The sequence below is a fragment of the Carassius carassius genome, chromosome 27 (genome assembly GCF_963082965.1).
Source record: "Carassius carassius chromosome 27, fCarCar2.1, whole genome shotgun sequence".
Classification (NCBI taxonomy): domain Eukaryota; kingdom Metazoa; phylum Chordata; class Actinopteri; order Cypriniformes; family Cyprinidae; genus Carassius; species Carassius carassius.
In genome coordinates, this window is record NC_081781.1 from 9,007,795 (window position 1) to 9,029,636 (window position 21,842).

Below are 21,842 nucleotides of genomic sequence, written 5' to 3' on the forward strand. Positions count from 1 at the left end.
TATCATTCAGAACAGAACTAACCCTATTTATATATAAAAATCTAAATAAGAATAGAGAAATTATACTTTATTTTTCTAATGAACAAGTATGCGAATTAAGTGAATTGTTTTGAGGGATGTATGGATTAGGCACTGAAGTGACAGGAATCCAGGATGAGGAAGTGTGACTTTGTCAAACCCCTGTTGGATCAGTGTGTTCCTGCTCCCAGTAAACCCTACAGTAGCTTCGTGTAACTGAGGTAATTGGATATTCCCTTTAATTCTTTTTAACAAACTGAGAGATGGCGGCTGTTTGTAGATATTAGTTTATGCAAATTCTCACACAGATGATGTACAATATCAGTGTTTGAATATCTATTTGAAAGATCTGTATGCTTAAGGTCGATTTTACACTACTTTTGGTATTACTCTTTAATATTTCTACTTTTTAGGCATTACTTTTCATCCACTACTGTTTCCCCTTGAATTTCTTCAATTAGTAATACAGTTAACACTGCAGTAACACCTGTCTGTGTTAACATGAAAGAGAGGTGTGACTTCTACAAGTACTCGCCTGTATAGTCATCGTGATCGTGAGAACCGTAATAACTGCTTACATTATATTTGCTTTCATACTTTTTACTCGTTGCCCCATCAACAATCTCACTGAGAATGGCAGCTGTTACAGATCACTGAATTGACTTTCCCTCAGTTCTGACATTTCAGTCATTACAGAAACTGTATGAAGAGGGATGGATCCTGTTGAGGAGGGTCTGGTCAGCTGGTTATCAGGTTGTTCTTCCTCACTTCTGATTAGCATTGTGTCAGCCCTCTTCATCATCATTTATGTCACAGTCTACAGCCTTTGTACAAGCTGTTTCAGGTAAGTCTCTTATTTTCTCTTTTTCATTTGTTCTTTTTTTATATATTTTCATGCATATTTAGGAATTTGGTTATCACATTTTGTGCTGATTCAAAACACACCCAGGAGAAGGGAGTGATTGTAACAGAATGCTGTGAGTAAATGGGTGGACTGTGCAATGACAGGTCCAGAAGCACAAGTCACTAAGTGCATGTCACGCAGCATGAATAACGTTGAGGTTAAGAAAAGCAGAGACTTGTTTGTCAACTCCAGTACCTTTGTGTTTATGTAAAAAACCACAAAGATGGACTGATAACATGATGTTTGCATGCAGAGACCATGCAAAAAATGTCAGGAAAATAAACAGGATCAAAAAGGTGGATTCTACTGTGTGTCTGTAACATTTGAAATAGTGACTTTTCTTTTTTTTTGTCTCCAGTATATCTGAAAGTGTTTCACCCAGGCATTTGCACAGACGAGAGAAAACAAATATTCCATCTGCACCCCAACAAAATGTAAGAGACTGAAATAAGGCAAAACTCATACTCAGAATACAATATATTAATTAGTATTACTCTTGGTTGTTGGTCCAATGGCATATTGTTCACTATTAAAATATACTGTAAAAAAATATTTCACTTGAAAACAGCTAAATTACTTTTATATATTATATATTTTAACTCAAAATTCACCCCAAACATTTAAATTTGCTGAAAAATCGATAGATGAGTTTGTTTCTTCATCAGAACAGATTTTGCAAGTTTAGCTTTACATCACTTGTTCACTAATGGATCCTCTGCAGTGAATGGGTGCCATCAGAGAGTCCACACGGGTGATAAAAATAATCCACAAGTAACTCACACGACTCCAAGTCCATCAATAAAGTGTTTTAACTTTAAACCATTGCTTCTGGCTAAAATAGCAGTCCATATTCCATAATAATGTTTGCACCAGTGACTGTGAACTGTTTTGGACTGCGTTTTAGCTTGTAAATGTTGCTTGATCTGTGCATATTTATCTCCTGAGTCAGATGATTTTTTTTTCTATGGAGAAATCTATATTATTAATAAAGGGCTTGTATTCTAGCCAGAAGCAATGGTTTGAAGTTAAAAATATATTATTGGTGTATATGATTTGTGTATAACAAACATGCAAATTGTGTATTACTTCCATTATTTGCTGCTTGTTGATCATTTTGATGTTTTTATTAGCTGTATAAACTCTCATTTTGATGACACCAATTCACTGCATTCATTGGTGAACATCATGGTCTCTAAAGTTTTTTTTTCTAGCAATACAAATTTTACCATGACCAATGATGACAATTTGCTTTAAAAGGACAAACTCACTTTTTCCTGCTATGAGACCATTTGCAGGACACTATTGAACCATATCTATCCTATTATGGTCAATTAAAATCATTTAGTGGTAAATTGCAGTGAATCAGCAAGAGAGGATAAGTAATTTCCAGAGAGTTATTGGATTAATCTTCTAAAGGAAATTACACTGTAATGGAAAGCGGATAGAGAAAGCTAATAATGTTTTATTTATAAGTAAAACATAAAAGTTATAGTATGTGATAGTGATTAAAAAAAAAAAAACGAAACGATACATAATTGTTCTTACAAACTAATGTCCTTATTGCAGAAACTACCTGAGTCCCAGAGTGTTGAATATATGCCAGATGCCAGGGATCTGACTGATCATATATACTCACCCGTGGAGGCTCAACTGAATGAGGAAAATCCTTATGAGTGCATTAGTGAGCCTCCATTACAGCCTCCATCTGACAAAGCTGAAGGGGAGAATGAGAGCCCTTCCCCAGCAATGACAAAGCCTGATCATAATCACTCTGTCTCAGCCCCCAACGAACCAGTAAACAAGCAGGCAGCGGAGCAGCCTGATGCTTTACCTCAAAATCTGACCAACTCTGAACTGACTGCTGTCTATGCTGCAGTGAACTGGAAAACCAAGAGTCAGAAGAACATAGCACCTCTGTTTGATACGGATACTGTGGTTGATATGAGTGATATTGCTAGGGAGGCTGTCCCTCCTATTCCTGACAAACATTTCTAGTATGAGAGAATTTTAATTTAAAATACATTATTTGTATTTATTCAGATTTTGCAAGCCTTAAAACAAACTTGCAACACAAACATGTCATTAAAAATAAATATTTAGTATTTATTTGAGTTTTTTTTATCATGTGAACTATAATATGTCTATTCATTGCCATAACTTCATATAAAACTATAAAGGAATCCAACCATGTCTGGGTTATTGTAGGTCAGTGTGAGTCACATGACACAATGCCTCGAGCCAATGCCCAGACTGGATTCAGAGACTGAAACCCAACATGCTTGTGCTGTCCAGACCTAAAATCCCCTTTGGAGGATGAAGACCGTCGGGGCACGGCCGCCGACAGAAGAAAGCTTATAATCCCCAGACATCATTACATGATTAATGCTTTCTTCTAAATGTCTGTTTGCAAATACACAATGCTGAATATGTAGGAAATAGACCAAATGATGTAGGTGAAAGGTGACATGCCAATGGACCGCTCTGGAAACTGAAAAATCTGTCTATTCACACACACACACACACACACACACACATATATATATGAATAAATTGAAACAATTAATATTGTGGAATACTTTTTTATCATGTATATTACATTGGAAATAAAAACAATACTTTGAACTATAACTGTGAAACAGTATTGATTCATAAAACATGATTTTTTTTGTTTATGTTTCTATTTTTGTAAGAGTTGATGCAACATACCAGTATTAGAGGAGAAGCAGTTAAAATAACCCTTTTTTAATTATCTTATTTTCGTATACACCATAACATGATAGTACCACACAATCAATTAGTTTCTATTAATAACTATTAATTAATAAGAATAACACTAGTGTGTGTGTGTGTGTGACCCTGGACCACAAAACTAGCCAATAATACATTGTATGGGTCAAAATGATTGATTTTTATTTTATGGCAAAAATCATTAGAATATTAAGTAAAGATAATTTTCCATAGGCCTATAGCCTATAGATATTTTGTAAGTTTACCGTAAATATAGCTATCCAAACGTATTTATTGATTAGTAATATGCATTTTTAAGAAATTTATTTGGACACCTTAAAAGGCTATTTTCTCAATATTTAGATTTGTTTGTACCCTCAACTTCCAGATGTTCAAATCTTTGTATCTCAACCAAACACAACCCATGCTATATAAACGGAAAGCTTATTTATTCAGCTTTCAGATGATGTATACATCTCAATTAAAAATAAAATAAAATTACCCTTGTGACTGGTTCTTTGGACCAGGGTCACACACACACACACACACACAAACAAACAAACACGTAAGCTGCGCGAGCGCGACGCGCACAGCCCCCCGACTGACTGACGGCGGAGAAGCACGGATGAGCAGCAGACAGCGGCATCTCTCCCTACGAAAACATTCAAGGTAATATCTCTAAACACGCCGGTTTTTCAGTGATGGCATGGCCAATATTGAGTGTTTATTTTACTGCATGTCTACAGACTTTTCCCACTAAAATTATATAGCAGGTGTTTATGTGAACTGGTCTGATTTTAATCTCTGTCGAGAAGATACGCTGTTTAAAATGATCTGTTTTGGTGTGACAGCCTAATGCATGTGGTTTAATATGTTTTTATATCTGCATTTTCAATAATAATGAGCACAAATGTGATTTATTGTATTGCAACTGTCTGTTTTGCCTATTGGACTGTGTACATTGACGGGGGTTGAGCAGAAACTCGTGTACGAACACGTTGTTGGGCGAAGGTGTGTCCTTCAGGGAACCGAGTCAACCAATCAGAATGCAGCTTCCGCCTCCAGTGGGAAGGCTGTTTTTTGCTGGATGTATACACCCATTACGATAGTCAGAGCTAAAATGTGGATCTGGATTTAACAAATTGCATAGTTTAATATAGCTGTTCCGAATATATTCAAACTAGAAATAGCATTTCCTGAAGAAAACGCAAAGTGTTTGCAAGGCAGCAGTTTTTAGACAAGCCTTTGCTTTCGGCTTTGGCTTTGTGTAAATGATATTCTCTCAGCAAGCATCTTATTTCCTGTCAGCTTTGATCGAGGCGAGAATCACTTGTGTATGCCACTTACACATGCAAGTGTAAAGATGGATATGAGCTGGTAAATACGTTCAAAAAGACAAAAAGTCACAAAACAAATAGATGGTATATTGTCGAAATGGATGAAAATACGATACAGACTTCGAACTGGTGGTTTCTAACGAATCGGTTGTGTAAGTGATTCATTGAGTCTCTAATAAAAGACTCGCCTAACGTGTATCCAATCAATGGTATGGAGCTATAGAATGAATCAGCGAATGAATCTTTTTAGCGAATGGATTCAGGCCCGGTTCTAGAACCAAATCACTGAGGGTGCTTCTGAATATAGTGAGGGTGCTGCTTACATAATCGTAGGAAATAGCTCAGTCATCAGTCTTGAAACATAGTATCTCAAATTTGGGGATGTTGTATACAACAATACTACTGTAATTGCTGTTATGTTAAACATCATACGATCTGACAGTAAATTATAGAATAGCATATAAACAAGCAGCACTCTTCACTTTGCAAAACATTAAAACATGCCACACATAGTCTACCTACACTGTGGTGATACCATTGTTGTAACCGGCTTCAACTTCAATTGAACACTCTAAGAATGGCCAAAAGTCACTGCCTTACACACGTCTCTCTCCAAGACGGTGAGAGACACATTTTTACATAACAAGGCAGAAAATGTACCAAGAACATCCAACCTAACTTGAACATAAACACACGTAACTTTACTAACACAAACCCCAACCATATTGCTGTAATAACGCATAAATTAAAACTCCCAACAAACAATTACCCATAATGCACTAGCGCTGACTGCCGGGTCTGTACAATATGACAACCATGACAACACATCAACACCCAATCAGTCATTCATTGTTAGCGTTATGCATAAACATATTGATAAAGCACTGCTGCAGTAACGTTATTACACCAAGGTATTGCTGCTATATTCTTTATGACAACTCCAATAACAACGACAAGCAGTTCAAAACAATTGACAGCAAAAGACCAAGAAGCTGCGCTAGCTTAACGTTACACAACACACATAACGTTACACAAAATACTTATTGAGCATGCTACAATTATTAATAATAATACTTACAGGTTGTGATTCGGAGGAGGAGGAAGAAGCTAATCCAAATATATTCAGTACTGTAACCTTCCTTCAAACGGCTTGCGAATCCAGACTTGAAAGCATTTATGTTGGAGAACATTATGTTGGAGAAACGTCATTAAAATGACGCAAGGTTCGGCCTAAACTTCTGTGTTAGTAAATATGAACTGTAGCCACAGACTCTTCACATTCTTGTCCCTGGGCAGTGGAAAAAAAAAAAGGTCACAGAACACAGCGCGTCTTGTCGACATGATGTTTATCAGCTGAGGTATTTTGAATGTTTTTACGTTTTCCCTGGTGTCTGCAAAGTGGGCAATTAAAGAGACAGCTTCACCTTTTGCGTATCGCGATCACGAAAGGACAACTACAATGCATTAAACTTGAAAGCATAACGAAATAATTTATTTAATATATATATATATATATATTTGTTTAATTTTATTAATTTATTTATTTTGTGTAGGCCATCCTATTATAGGCAAGAGTGTGAAATCCGTCTGTGTTTTATTTTCGGCAAAATCTTGTTTATGTGTGCTATTAATAATTTTTCATCTGAGGGTGCTTTCACTTTTATTCGAGCACCCCCGTAGAACCGGGCCTGAATGGATTCAAAACACTCGAGTCACAACGATGAACCCGAATTCCGATCCGGGATTTTGATCTCTCAACGATTTCACTCCCTAAATCCGGAGTTACAGTATCTGAGAGGCTCATAGTCAGGGGGTGTGTTGCCCTAAAAAAAGTAAAGGCACCGAGCAATATCCGACTGCGCAGCTTATCTGTATGCAAAAATCTATCGCGTGTATTCGCTAAAGGTATTTTTGATTGTTACAATACATTGTTGTCTTTCTCATGTTAGTTCTGAGTAATTAATTTATACTGAAAGTCTAGTATAAGTGCTTTAGTTTTTAATAGAGGGTGTTGCTTGTAAATTCCATTATTTATTTATTATTTTCCACGTTTTCATGACCTCGTGGCTCTGTCGCAGAGCTTGTGAGTTGTTATAAGCCAACTTGGCGTTTAGCTTAAAACATGCACTGTAAATGCACGGTGTTTTAACATGCTTTTCCCTGCTTTCTAGCTTTTTGTGCGGAGAGCCAAAGCCGACTGTTTAGCTGAGAGGGCACAGCATGGCAACGGTGGGATCCAGAGCAGGACTAGACACGATATCGATGTGCACAGATGGCCAGGACGGATTGGTATGTGTCATAATAAATGATGATATATAGCCCCTGTAACTTATACATAGATAAACCTAAGTGTGTAATTGATTGTTTCCGATCCTGCAGGTCTACATGCAGTGTTGTGGTCAGGGAGAAGGGGTGGGTGTGCAGAAGAAGCTGAAAACAGGGACAGAGTGGTCAGCTGATGGAAACGCACAGCAAACAAACCTTTTATCCTTCCCACGGTCTTCCGGTGTGGACTTACTATACAGGTTAACCTACAGATCCATTTCATCTGTGTAGTTCGTTGTCTTCTAAATATAATGTAATACCAGCCTTTTTCACTTTAGAATAACCCAGACTCTGTTAGAGCAGAATTACTCTGCAGATATTGTATGATAATGGTGAAACATTATTGTGGGCAATCTTACTTCATAGATCTGTAATGCAGTGTAGTGTAGTCGTGTGAAGAGTTTTCACTCTCTGCCTTGTTTCAGAAGTCCTGAGTCAGTGGAGATGGATGAGATCATGGCTGCAATGGTTCTCACCAGTCTGTCCTGCAGTCCAGTGGTCCAAAGCCCCCCACAGAAGGACCTCCTACCAGGTGAACTGGTTTCTTTTGCAAACCACACCTTGCCAAACACGGAACACTTTGCAGAGTTTACTTGACAAACCACTGCAGACAGTTTATTTTAAACAAAGTCTCGTTAGATTCTCATCTAGTATATTTCTCTACTCTTTCAAATGTATTCATGTTATTATTTGTACTTTTTAATGAAGTGCATCTTATATATTTTCAATGATTTTGTATAACGCACAACCCAACAATTAATTTAGCAATTCTTTAGATTTGTCAATCTTTCCATTTTTGTATGTTTTATTAATTTGCTTTTAAAGTATGCACTCAATCAATTATATATTTATTTAGAATATTAAATGTTTCAGTTTTATTTTACAGTATAAAACACAACCCAAAAATTATTTAAGGAGTTATTTGTTTTTGTCGCTGTATTTTTTGTTTGTTTGTTTTATTAATATCTCTTTTTAATTATAAACTTATATTAAATCTTTATATTATAATTTAATTATAAAGTCTAACATGCAGCCTAATAATTAATTTAGCAATTTGCTTTCATTTTTCTTGGCTTATGAATTTCCCTTTATACACTTTATATTAAATTATAGAAATATTTGATGATTATGTAACATTTTACACATATATTATACAGTCCAACATACAGACCAGCTTTACAACCCAACAACCCTTCACACATGTAATTAAAAAAACAACTTGTTATTTTTTCTTTAATTATACACTTAATTATATAAATATTTAATTATTATATTACATTTTATTAAACAGTCCAACATGGAACCCAACATGTAATTGACCAATTCTGTGGTTTTCTCACTCACTTTTGTAAAAAATAGTTTTATTAATTTAACTTTTTTTTTGTATCTAACATTTAATTATAAAATGATTGTGTTACATTAAACAGTATAACACACACCCCACCACTTAATTTATAAACTGTATGGTTAAGCGTGTTATTCACACGTCTCTTTTTTATCTGTGACTACAGGGGACATGGAGTGTTGTGGAGGTGAGCTGTCTGACAGCGGCAGCAGTGGTTACTGGAGCTGGGACCACGGCAATGTCAGCCCAGCCCCTTCTCCATCGGTCACTGAGATGGACAGGAGCCTGGGCCAACCAACAGATGAAGGACTGCACATGGAGCTGGACCAAGCCGCATGTGAGGAGCCTGAGGCCAGGAGGTGCAAGGTGAGAATGAGAAAACTGTCAGACTGCAAAACCTCAGGGTGAAGAGACTCTAGAGTTTTAAGCTGACGTTTTAAAAATACATGTGAGTCACTCTTTGTTTTTCTTTCTCATTCTCAGAGCTTGAGCAGGGGAGCATACAGGTGTCTGTGGCCTGGCTGCGGGAAAGTGCTGACATCACGGGTTGGAATGAAACGGCACATTCGCATTCTTCACCTGGGGTGAGTATGTCCTCACACACACCAAACTCTTGGAACAACCGCAATACCAGTGTGTATAATATTGAAAAACCATGTATAATTCTGCAAGTTTACATTATTTACTAGGCCTGAAAATAACATTCAAATAATGCATTGTATTTTTTCCCTTTATTTCTCTTAAACAGTGGGGGCTCAGAGCAGTCACACAGGGAGGAAGACTTCTACTACACAGAGGTCTCCTCTGAAGATGAGGAAACTGCACCTCCATCTCCTGCTCCATCCTTCTCCAGCGGGGCCTGGACCTCCTGCAGCTCCACACAAAGCCAATCCACCCCAGGACCCCAAGATGCTCCAGTTCAGTCAAGCCCACTCAGCAAATCAGCTCCAAGCAGCGTGTGGCAGATCCACACTGAACATCTCTATCAGGTACAGATCAGCTGAGATAGCAGCTAAAATCGAGCGGTTTAGTCTAAGTCTAATAAACAGATTTAATTTAATGGGTGAACTATCCTTTTATTATTGATTGTAGAAAAAAGAAAAGTGATTTGTTTTTTCCATCACTGTGTTGTTTTCTGCAGGCCTGTGCATCCATTCAGGTGACGGTCTCTCCCGGCTCTCCCACCTTTTGTAACTGGACCCCATCTGGTGACATCCAGCAGAAACCTCAGGTTTGTCTGCCTCTCCAAAAGCAGTTAACGTCATAGATGGTGCATTTTAAAACACTTAATGCCATCTGTGCTTTTATTATGATGTTGATCTGTAGATTCCAGCATCTCGCAGCCGGTCGGTGAGTGTTGGGGAACAGTGGCTACAGAGGAACAGCGCCCCCACCAGATCACAGACCATGAGCGCATCTCCCTCCAGAGGGCACTGTTCATTCAGGTATTAGATCATGCTCAGTTAAATGCTGCCCTCTGTAGCGAAGTAAAACTGTTAGCCCAGTTAACTTAGTATGTTTTGACGCCTTAAATATTAATATGACTGATCATTCTGACTACAGTGTGTTACACCACAAAAGTTATATTAGATAACAACTGTACATTTGAATTTTTTCAATATGCATTTCTCCTTTTATGTCCTCAGGAAGGGCCGAGGTGAGGCCAAAAAGTGCCGAAAAGTGTACGGCGTGGAGCGGAGGGACCAATGGTGCACTGCCTGCCGCTGGAAGAAAGCCTGTCAGCGGTTCCCAGACTAAACAAAAAAAAGACTTTAGGAGATGAGGAAGAATCTTCATTTTATTTCTTTCCTCCAACTCTTTTCCTGCACTGTAGAGGACCCGTCTTTTCACTTTTCTACCTTTTTTGTTTTCCTAGCGGAGTTAAAAGTGTTCTTGTTATGTTTTCCCACAAAGTGAGCGCTGGTACTAGCTGTTGAGACTGTGGAGTAGTAGGATCCCAACCCTTCAAAGGTGAATTCTGCCCTCTCACGAGACTAAAGTGTAATCCTTTATCTGATCGAGGTGTTTTTCTACCCCAGTCCTGCACTTCATCCATACCTGAGATATTTAAGTGATTGTTGATTTTTGTATACTGTGGACAATGTATTGCTTTGAGCATTTTCATGATGTTTTTCTATTGCCGTTTTGTTAGCCTGAAAGGTGTAACAGTGTAATGTCATGTATTGTCTTTATTTTTTTCTATTTACCCTGAATTTAGTCACAACTTTTCGCAAGGTTTGACTAAGGTCGTATGCCATAGCGCTTCCTAATCAATCTAAACTGCCAGATATAAAGCTACAGTGGTGTTGAGTGAAAGATGTGAATGATGCTGGCCACATTGGTGGCCACAGTATGTTTTCTGATGGAGATAAAAAGTGCAGCTATAACCTTTTGATTGAATACCAAAGTGCTATTGCAAAGAGTTAAAGGGAGCTTGACTGAATATTGCCCGGAGAATAGATCGGGCTTGTTTCCTTTTGTACGTTTCTTGTCATCCTTCCAAAAAGTGTTAAGGTCTTGTACAATACTGGAATCATCCCCTTGGGAACATCTAAAAGGATTTGAAAGTGTAACATCATACTGAAAAAATAATAATAATTATGTATGATTAAAAGACAGATAAAATATGCAAATATCAAAAGCTTGTCATTTGTGCATGACAAATAACAAGAACCATGTAAAATTATTTTATTGGCCTTTGTGTGCATTTCATGTACAAGTGGAGAGGATTAAAAGAAAAAAAAACTCACTTTCTGAAAATGCTTGCAGAATGTGTTTGAAATTAAAAAATATTCACAAATCCAAGATGTCTACACACACAAAACCGTACATTTATGTGAAGAATACTGTAAAGTAAACTGAAAGCCTATCTGCTAGTTCTTTCTTTACATGTGGGGTGACAGTTTTCAAAACTCGTAATGTGAGGGAGAGTCTGTCAAGCACTAAAGATGACCTCAGTAATATATGTTCATGCATAAACAAATATCAGAAAGCTTGAACACATGCTAAACCGAAATGCCATTACCATCAGGATGAACCAAACAATTAAAGGCGACTTTTTGGCAACATACATATTTTTAATGTAATGTAATGTAATGACTGAGTTGTTTTTAAAATAAAGTGATCTTTTATTTTTAGGGCAAACTGGTTAATCCCGCTCCCAAACTCACACTCATTTTGGTGAGGTTTTGATTACAAAGCCTAAAGTTGTAGTATATTTTCAGCGATATTGTCAGAATTTGTATTTTTTTGTTGTTGTTGTTGTTGTTGTTTTTTGCGTGGCATTGCACAAACATTCGGAGTATAATTTCGAGTGTACACTCCAGGGGGAAGCATCGATCCAAAAAACGTCAAACAGCCCATAGAAACGATCGTTCTTTCAATAATGTGCTACATCACCCATTAGCTCGTTTGATTGCTCGTGTAAATTTTAAGACAGTTCTGTGCATCAAGGACGTGTGCAAAACAACCAATCTTAGCACAACACAGTGTGCAAGGATAAAATATAAAGTGCTTTTCTCTCAAACAGAACAAGCAAACCCCATCCTCCACTACAAACCACTGCTCTCATTTGTAACTGATTCAAGTGCTCGATTCAAGTTTCACTGCTTTGCCTTTTATTTTTTTCACAATGCTTCAAGGTTAATTCTAGGAGTTTTGATTCTGTAATGAACAATCAGTTCTCATCAGCAATATTTGTCCTAACGACTTGATTGAGATGTTTTTGATGTCAGGAACAGGACTGTCAATGGAAATGTCAATGATAAAAACCAACGCTATACAAAATATTCCGCTTCTTTGATTAAACACAGATTTAGCTAGTTCTGGGCTGTTGTGGATGATAGATGTTCACAGTTACTGATGGCTGATGAGCAGTTGAGCTGAGGTAAGTGAAAAGGCCAGGGCCTGTCCTCTAAGGCCAGCTAAACTTCATTCTGTCTTCAGATTCTAGTGGAGAGGTTGCTTGTGTGACCTGAACGCCCCGAGCGACCCGTCAAGCTCAGGTACTGCCTCAGTAGCTGACTCACACGCTTCTGGTTGTTCCACTTGCGGGCAGATTTCCTTATCCCTATGAAGCCACCGTAGCGTTTCTGCAAAGGCCTTCCGGAGCTCACCAACTTCCGGAAACCGTGACGACCTTTCATAAAGCCTCCAAATCGCTTGGATATGCTTACGGCTGCTTCACCGCTCTTCTCTTCTCCTATACCTTCCTGGTCCTCCTCTGTCCTCGGGTCAAGGTCAGGGTCATATGAAATTTCCAGTTTCTCCTCCTCTTCCTCTGAAGGCTGCTGGCTGCGGAGTGCTTGCACAGCTTGTCGAAACCGCTCCAAAGCCTCAGTATACTCAACACCATTGTCATTTTCTATGCTCACTGTGGCCAGAGGCTCCGCTTCATCCTCAGAGCGCTTTGATGTTTTCTCCTCCTGTAATGGTAGTGAAAGCTGGTTCAGACCTGCTGCCTGGTAACACAAATCCCAGGTCAATGCAGGAGATGCCTGTGCTTCACATTCCAGGATACATACCTGCAAAACAATGACAAAATATTTTTAAATATTTAAATAAAATTGACAATTATTGGTTCAACTTTAATGAACATAATCTCTCTCTATTAAAAAATGTATATATATATAAAGTAAAAATAATACAGTGACAGTATTGCTTCAGTCTCCAGCGTCACATGATCCTTCAGAAATTATAATATGCTGATTGGTGCTCATGAAACATTTCTTATTATTATCATGTTTATTAAATGTTATTTAAAATGTCTTTATTCCTGTTTTGTATGTATGTGTATATATATATACACACATACCGTGGCGCCAAACCCCCTCACGAAAGAAAAAAGACGTAGCATTTATAACTGTGACGACTAGCGCTTATTAGGATCAACTAAACGCTGAAAAGTATGTGAAATATTTAAGGTTTGCGGCATAGAAACTTTAAAATATGTCAGAGAGTTTTATACGTCTGTTATTGTGGAGACATTTCCACGCCTCGAAACGTGACGATGAACGAAACGAACTGTGATTGGTTGTTTGACAAATCAGTCAAACAGCCTGATGGGCGGGCCTTGGCCAATAAGAGCTGCCATGAATACCAGACCTTCAGTCTGAAGCTATGGTCTGAAGGTCTGGCTACGTGAGACTAATAGAAAAGTGGCACAATTCTGCATGCAACGGTCTGAAATACTACTGAAGTTATGTGGCATTGGTGCAAGAAATGATATGATAATTAAGTGACTAGAATGGGATAAAAATCATCAGCTGTAGACAAATGAAGGTTCTTTCCACAAAATGTTTATGTCCCTATTAAGGATGGGTATGTATCGGGTGAGCCTTTTTTTAATCTCCCATTTAAAGGGAGAAAACCATAAATTGTACAGGGGCTTATAACAGTGGACTGAAACTAAAAGTTGAATGCATGGAAAGTAATAGGCCACAGCCCACTGCGAAATTTAATGTTGATGGCAAATGAAAAACATTCAGATAGAAGACAGTTACGAAATACAGATGTGTATTACTTAAAAAAAAGAATGGTTCTCTATGGGCATAGATGGTTCCATGAAGAACTTTCAACATAAATGGAACCTTTCCTTTGTACAAAAAGTAATTTATAGTGGAAAAGGGTTCTTTGGATTTTTTAAATGTTCTTCACAACAAGAAAAAAATAAGGCTAACATAAAATTTTCTTTGGGGGAACTAAAAATGGTTCATCTGTCAAACCCCCTTTTTGGATGTGAGTGTGAATGCACTATCTTCTAAGTCTGTGTATGAATCTGTTGATGAAATTTTAACATCTGGCACCACTGTGGTGTCACAGAGTAAAAGCATGCCCACAAGGACCCATCTGGTAATGGCAAGAGCTCCTCCACCAAGTGTCAATCACTGCTACCCACAACATCAGCAGCTGACAGCACCACAGCAGCCAGTTATGGGCTGACATTACCCCAATCACCCCAGTCACAGCTGTTTGGTCTGAACAGTCATTAGCAACTTGAGTACAGCCACTATCATGACAGCGACCAACTTTTAACAATGTTAATTTGTATCACCGTTTCTCATCCACTCCTGCAGTAAGATAAGACACCTCTGACTTATTACAATTTAGTTTCAAAACCACAAATATTAATAGGGAGTTTACTTTTATGTTAGTTAGATGTGGTGCTTACCAATGTGTTAAACGCTTGGTGTTCAGGTAGGATGAGTCCACAGGTCAAACAGTCCCCTTGGCAGTCGCTGTGACCCGAGGAGCACAAGCATAAGAGCAGCAGGGTCCAAAATGGGGTCTTCATGACTTCTTCACGGAACACACACCGGAAACAAACAAATGAAGCAGGAACTTAGTCAGAGTAGCCAATGGGATATCTGATGAAGGAAAGAGAAGAGTAGAGGGGTGAGATTTTTCAGTGGTAATTATTATTCAATTTTCCGCTTATAACATTAACTTTTACTGTATAGGGGAGAATAAATGAATGATTCTCCAGATGCTCTAAGAACTTTATAGTGGCTGAGACAGTGTAGTTTCATAAAATAACAGAGCAAATTTTAAGTGGCTCCAAAATATTCAGAAAAGAAAATCTTAAAACTCTAATGGAATATGTTAAGCAATTTAGCAAGTATGCATTAAATTAATCAAAAGTGACAAAGACATTTTTTTTATTTTAAATAATATTTTTCTTTTGTGCTTTCTGTTTGTCAAATAATCCTAAAACTGTTCGACTGTTTTCAGTATTGATAATAATTTGAGTTATATATGATATATATATATGAGCACCAAATCAGCATGATTTCAATTATTTCTGGAGTAATGGCTGCTGAAAATATAGCTTTGCGTTCACAAGAATAAGATGCATTTTAAAATACAGCCTATCTTGAAAAATCTTGAAAGTGATAAAGGTATTTTCATACATTTTCTAATTATTTGAATGAACATTTGCTAATGATCCATGATTTAACTGAGTAATATTCTTAATAAAAACATTAAATAATACCAGGCAATTCTGTTTTCCCCCAATCTTTCACTTTCTTTTTCTATTAAAAGGTTCTGATATTCATGAACATTCATGTAACTTTAATATCACACAAAAAGGTTCTTTATAGTGGAAAAGTGTTTTTAAATATATATTTTTAAACGTTCTACACACTAAGAAAATAAATGGTTCTGTACTGCACACTGAAAGGTTCTTTGGGGAAGCAAAAATGGTCCTTCTTCTGCGAAAACCGCATTTTGGAACCTTTTTTAAGAGTGTTGCTGAATCTATATATGTTGAAAACACTTGGTCTAGAACATTTCACAAGGACGTTCATAGGTTTGTGTGTGCACATTTGCCAATTTGACCTGTAGCTATAATCCGCTCTGGAAACACCTTTTTTAACCTATGTCAATCAGCTAAACGAATTCCTGCTAATCCCAGATATTAGGACTGATAATCAGGCATTTTAAAGATAAAACCCAGAAATGGGTCCAGTTTCCCTAAAGCCAAACACATGTGCTTCTAGAGATAAGATCACCTTATGACAATCACAATGAACACAGAACCAAAGAAGTGGATCAAACATATCTGAAAAATACACACATTAAAAACGTATAAGGTAATGATCACCACCACTACTGTCACCACTGAAACATGTCAAAATTTGCAATTCACCATCTGTTTTTTCCCCCACACATACTGAAGTTCATTAAGGAAACTCATCATAGGCCCTAATTAATGTCTGAATTAGTGTGTGTGTGGCATAATGAGAAGGAAATGAGTGCGGGAGAGAAAGAGCGGGACTGCAGTTTCCATCAAACTCTGACTCACGCACTGCACCAGCACACATTAAGTCACGACCGCATTAGGAGAGAAACGCACACATGTATGCTCATCTCTAAAAGCTTTCTTTGATGAAAGCCAAAAAAAATATTTCGGTGAACTCCAGAGCAGTGATGAAAAGTTGACAATAAAAGCCAGTTGAGAAGTCTCTGCTCAGTGAGCAAAGAGTGTAATTATAGCCCTTCATGTAGAGCACTCTGAGAGAAGGACTACCAAAAAGCTCAGCACCAAAAAAGTTTTTCCAACCAATTAAATCCCTTGCATCATTAATACAGTTCAATTTGGAGAGTGATTTGATGGAACCTTTTTACGATCATCCCCTGCTACAGTCTCTTATTTGTCGGAGATAATGGAAAACATGAAAACAGCTGGAGGGAAAGTGCAAAAGCATCAACCTCAGCAACTGTCATCTGCAGTACTAATACTGTGCCTATTATTTAGCAGAAAGATAGAAGTGTCCTGTTTGACCTGTAAGGTACTTGTTGACCCCCAATTTTTATAAGGCGTAAGGATATATAGTATGTCTTTAAAATATTAGTGATACATGTCGTACAAAACTCTAAGGCTTTCTACCTTAAGTGTTTTTTTATTCTGTCCATACAATGTAAGTTAGTGGGCTCCAGTGTCGTTTTGATAACTTTCTTTTTCTGGACAAACAATTTGGGACAGCATGAGGGTGAGTAAATGATGACAAAACTTTAACGTTGAAGCAGTGTTGAATTATTGTACTATTTTTTTTATATTTTTGTACTACTGGAAAAAATGATAAAAAATTAATATTTTAAATGCAATTATGCATACATACATACATGCATACATATATATATATATATATATATATATATATATATATAGACAGACACACACACACATATTATGCTTAAATGGATTATTTTAAATCAAAGTTGTAATTTATTTTTCTAGTTAATTCAACTCATTTAGGACATAAGCCGAGGCTGAGCTGAAGTTCTGTCCAGTATAGAAGCAAATAAAATAAAACATAAATAGTTAAATAATATGAGAAATAAAGAATAAAGCAATAAATAAAACACTGATCCATAATGAGGAGTTTTGTTCACATCATTAAAGATGGTTGTTTTCGAACCCTGTTTTTGACTTCGATAGTTTGAACAAAAAGGTTTGGATTGACATGAAGGTGAGTAAATGATGACAAAATATTAAGGGGGTGATTTTTTTTGTCGTGATGCAGTGCTCACAGAGGAGGTGCTCTGTCTGCAGTCTTTGACTAATCTAAGGGAATGCGACTAATCTGATTTGACCGGTCTGCTCGCCCTCTCCTACAGCCACCTGATCGTATCACCTCCACGGCAAACACCAAACCCCATTCTCATTCTGTTCCCGCACCGTGGCTGAAACACAAACGTCTGAGTCAACACTAGATTCTTGAAAAGCTGCTTTTCTTCTGCTTTCTGTCTTTGATTTTTCCCATTAACATTTGCGTTGGTCAACTGTGTCATGACATGTCAAGAAAGAGCAAATAATAATTACTTTTATTTATTTGCTACACAGTAGATGGAAGGAGGACCATGACCTCTTTTTCATTTCTCATCCACATTAATATCATCCCCTGAATGCGAAGGCACTTCATCTCGGATTTATTATGCAGTAAATGATAGCTCACCTGTTTGCTATATCTAGCAATTTTGCCATTCGTAATAGCATTGTATCAAAATAATCTAGGCTCTTCTCATTGTCATAACCATTTCCGTTGAGGAATGGGGGATTCGCGTGGTAACTTTAATTGAGAGCACAATGATTGCCAGAGGGCTCCGAGTCTGCAGTCCCGTTGCAGATGATCATGGTTCCCCTCCACACACACTGCCTCTTTACTGGCAGAACAGCAGCAATCATTGCATTATCCTCCCCGTGGCCATGACAATGAGCTGAGAATTTACCATAAAAAGATGGGGGGAGGGAGTGAAAAGTTTCTTTCTTTATGGATTTTTGAAGGACTATGGGCATGATATTCCAATAGCAAGGATATAATGCAATAAATGCCACTGTCACCAAAAGCAGTGGTGAAAGTAAATAGCCAGATGCATATATTAGACCGATTGACCCACGGAAAGTCACAATTTCTTCACAGTGTTTGCGATTTCTGAAATCAAAAGAAATAAGCTTCAGAAAAAGGGTTTTTGAATAATAATGCTCGCAATGAGCTGTAGAGGTGTAGAATGAAGTTTCTATGCAGGGCATATAATTCACCATATAAGAATACACAAAGCAGTATTCAGGATGGCTATTGTATGATAGAAATACTACGACACAGTATATAGTCCAAGTTCAGAAGCAGCTGAGATCATGTGGATGGAATAAAATACAATCAAGTGTCACAATTATGCATAATTACAAGTAATAGAAAAAGTGAATATCAGATATTGCAGCTTTGACCTTATACTGGTTCTATCTGAGTGTTTCTTTAATTCAGTGCAATTGTTTTGGTCATTGCAATTAATATTGAACATGTAGCTCAAGCTTAAATGTAGACAGCTTTTGGAAATCCAGAACACTAATTGATTTAATAAATTTTCTCTTGCCTGTGTAAGAGTATACAACTCTTATTGATAGATGTATGTAATTATGCATGCAACACTTCTGCTCTAATGGATTTTACATGACGTAGGTAATTAATCTGAGGAAACCTAGTCTCCCTAATACAGTGCAAAGTTTTAAAATAATTACACTAAATTAGACAAGCAGCTTTCATGTTTAAATTCTATTTTGCATGAATTTGTTATGGCACGCATAATATGCACAATTTGGAAGATTTATTTAGACGCGGTGTACACCTTGACTTTGCCTTGATGCAAGTAAAAAAAAAAAACCTATTGAAACAGAAATTGATTCAAAATATATGTGCAAATTTCCATGTATGAATACGTGAAGACATTTGCAGGCCTTAAAAAGATATTGGATTGGTTCATATGGAGTATAGACTGCTTCACAGAACATGAAAATAATGAAAAATCAATCAAGTTTAAAAAAATTCAATCATTCAATATATATAAAATCTGAAATTAAGCTTTATTTAGTTTTATATAGGTTAATTTTCTAAATTAAATATGGTTTGATCATTCTTATATGATATATTTTTATAAAACAAAATATACTTAAATAATAAACCATAACCAAACCATTGTGTTATTTAGTGTAAATGAATTGTCATGCTAAAAGCACGAAACATTTATGCAAACGAATAGCGCACTTGTTGCTATTCTGCGCAGGCTGTAATTGCATGAAATACTGGAATGAGCATTATGCACAAAATGCTATGCTAGTTGATTAAAGGGAGTCTCAGTGGACACATCGTGTTAAGATTAGTTTAATTACTGCAAATAAATAAAATTAGAAGTAAATGGAGTCAAAAAAGCTGTGCTTCCCTCATTCCCTCATCACTGACTTCAAACAGTGCACTCAGGTCCCTGTGATCAAAGCTTTGAATGAAATACACTTGTCCAGCACTGTCTTCTAGAGTGTTATAGTGTTATATGGAATTTCAGTCAATTGTCAGTAGAGTAATAATTTTGAAAGAGTCTGTAACACTAACCTCTCTAACCTCCAAAACAAACATAATCCAGACAAGTTCTGTTTTGTTCTTACACAGAAAAACATCATTTGAAAAAGTAGCTTATTAAACAAAGAAATTTTTTTAACGAAACGAAACGAAAACAAAACAAAGCAAAAAAAAAAAAAGTAAAAAAAAAAAAGAAAAAATTTATTTTTTACTGATTCATGCAGAAAAGCTATGAGTAATGGAAAAAAATGTTATTTACAGAGCAGCACTAATCATTAAACGTCATCCAGGGACCTCGTCACAATAATATTAGCCTAATCGCACTTCCATAAGAAAAACAGACTGTGATTACAGCTGCAGTCACTTTTGCTTAAACAAATATTAATATTAATAAACAAGCAAAAAAAGTGTCTCAAAATATTTATCACATCAAGCAAAACAAAAGAAAAACAACAACTGACCCAGCAAAACTGTTCTAATCCTCATTCTGTCACTGTGGAATTAAATCAATACAAAAATACAAAAGAGGTATCGCATGACCCCTTGCTTTACCTACTGTCTGTGATAACGGGTCAATCTCTCTCTCACTTTCAGGTCTTGAGGTGTGGCGGTTATGTCCAATCTTCAGCTTCTTGGTTTGTTCAACTGCTTGCCTGCTCTCTTTCTCTCCCCTCTTATAACGGCACACCCCTTCCTCTGGATCAGCCCCCACCACCCCCCCTCTGTGGATGGGGCTACACCAAGGCAGGGTATTACGCACAACCTGGACAGCCATACAACCCTTAGTCAAGACTGACGTACAAGACACTACCAACGTCACCTCTTTCCCCACCCCAGAAGATATTACCTGGGCTAAAAATACACATCATTCAATTTGTAATGGACTAAAAATGCATTGGTTTTATCCAATGGCATATTGACTGCATATGTCCAAACATAGTTCCCATCAATTAACTGATGATCAGAAACTTAGATATCGTGCCTTTAACAAGCTAAGCACTGGCTTGGGAGTGCGAATTGCAAATTAAGCCCGAAATGCAATTTACAGTTGAGCGGTACATACAGGAAAAAAACAAAATCTCCCAGAGGCAAATAGAAATCTCAGTGGACGATGAGACTTCACATCCACTGCAAAAGGAAAGACATGATTGTGCCAACAAGAATACGAGGAGAACACTAACAACAAGAGTTATGAATCATACAGCTATACAAATACCTTGCTTTAATGCAGCATTTAAATAAAATGCATTTGCTTTTCAGTCAAATTGAGCTCATATCTGAGCATATCTTGAATTCAGTTGGCACTTCTCAGTATATAAGTTGCAATTTCAGTTGGAACTGAATAGAATTGGCAACACCCCACATGAAGTTAAAATGAAATGTAAATATGAATGACAGATAAAGGAATTGACTGAATTGATATTCTGAGAAAATCACCTAGTCCTAAAAAAAAAACCCACCTCAACCAAAGCACTGGGGAAAACTGAAATACTGTAACATTGTGTTCTAGCTGATAATTATTTTGAATGGGCATATATAATTGTAAGTGGTCCGGCATTAGGAAAAGCCTGTTGAAAAATAAACTCATTTGGGTAAGACCAGTAGCTAATATACGTAGGTCTGAATATGAGCACCCATTAGGTTACAATAGCTTGCTTTGATCTCCCTAATCATGTCATTTTAGAGGCTGTTAAATAACATGGATTAGATACAAAAAATAAACACAAATCCTGATTTGTAATTAATCTCTAAATGAACAGTGATTATGAAAAACATGTGTCATGCATTTGCGCCACTGAGGAAATTAACCAATAAGCATCACAATTATTAACGTG

At 37.0% G+C, this 21,842-nt stretch overlaps 3 protein-coding genes across 4 annotated transcripts; 2 read left to right on the top strand and 1 right to left on the bottom strand.

Annotated features, from left to right (window-relative positions):
* The first annotated feature begins 227 nt into the window (after positions 1–227).
* LOC132107264 (uncharacterized) lies at positions 228–3,450 on the top strand. Its single transcript, XM_059513497.1, has 3 exons — positions 228–862; positions 1,281–1,356; positions 2,489–3,450. The coding sequence occupies exons 1-3, from the start codon at positions 732–734 to the stop codon at positions 2,915–2,917; spliced, it is 636 nt and encodes a 211-aa protein (XP_059369480.1). The 5' UTR covers positions 228–731; the 3' UTR covers positions 2,918–3,450.
* A 757-nt stretch (positions 3,451–4,207) lies between these two features.
* Positions 4,208–11,416, top strand: znf395b (zinc finger protein 395b). 2 transcript variants are annotated; one of them, XM_059512510.1, is made up of 10 exons: positions 4,208–4,318; positions 7,158–7,275; positions 7,366–7,511; positions 7,737–7,843; positions 8,823–9,022; positions 9,140–9,240; positions 9,405–9,645; positions 9,798–9,887; positions 9,983–10,101; positions 10,303–11,416. In XM_059512510.1, exons 2-10 carry the CDS (start codon positions 7,207–7,209, stop codon positions 10,412–10,414), a joined length of 1,185 nt encoding a protein of 394 aa, XP_059368493.1. In that variant the 5' UTR covers positions 4,208–4,318; positions 7,158–7,206; the 3' UTR covers positions 10,415–11,416. The 2 variants fall into 2 exon arrangements, with proteins under 2 accessions (XP_059368493.1, XP_059368494.1); XM_059512511.1 differs by lacking the exon at positions 4,208–4,318 and adding an exon at positions 6,742–6,891.
* Positions 11,417–12,250: 834 nt separating this feature from the next.
* On the bottom strand, positions 12,251–20,658 carry pnocb (prepronociceptin b). The gene is made up of 3 exons (XM_059512512.1): positions 20,560–20,658; positions 14,826–15,021; positions 12,251–13,179 (listed from the first exon to the last, which is right to left on the bottom strand). The coding sequence occupies exons 2-3, from the start codon at positions 14,946–14,948 to the stop codon at positions 12,598–12,600; spliced, it is 705 nt and encodes a 234-aa protein (XP_059368495.1). The 5' UTR covers positions 14,949–15,021; positions 20,560–20,658; the 3' UTR covers positions 12,251–12,597.
* Positions 20,659–21,842: the final 1,184 nt, after the last annotated feature.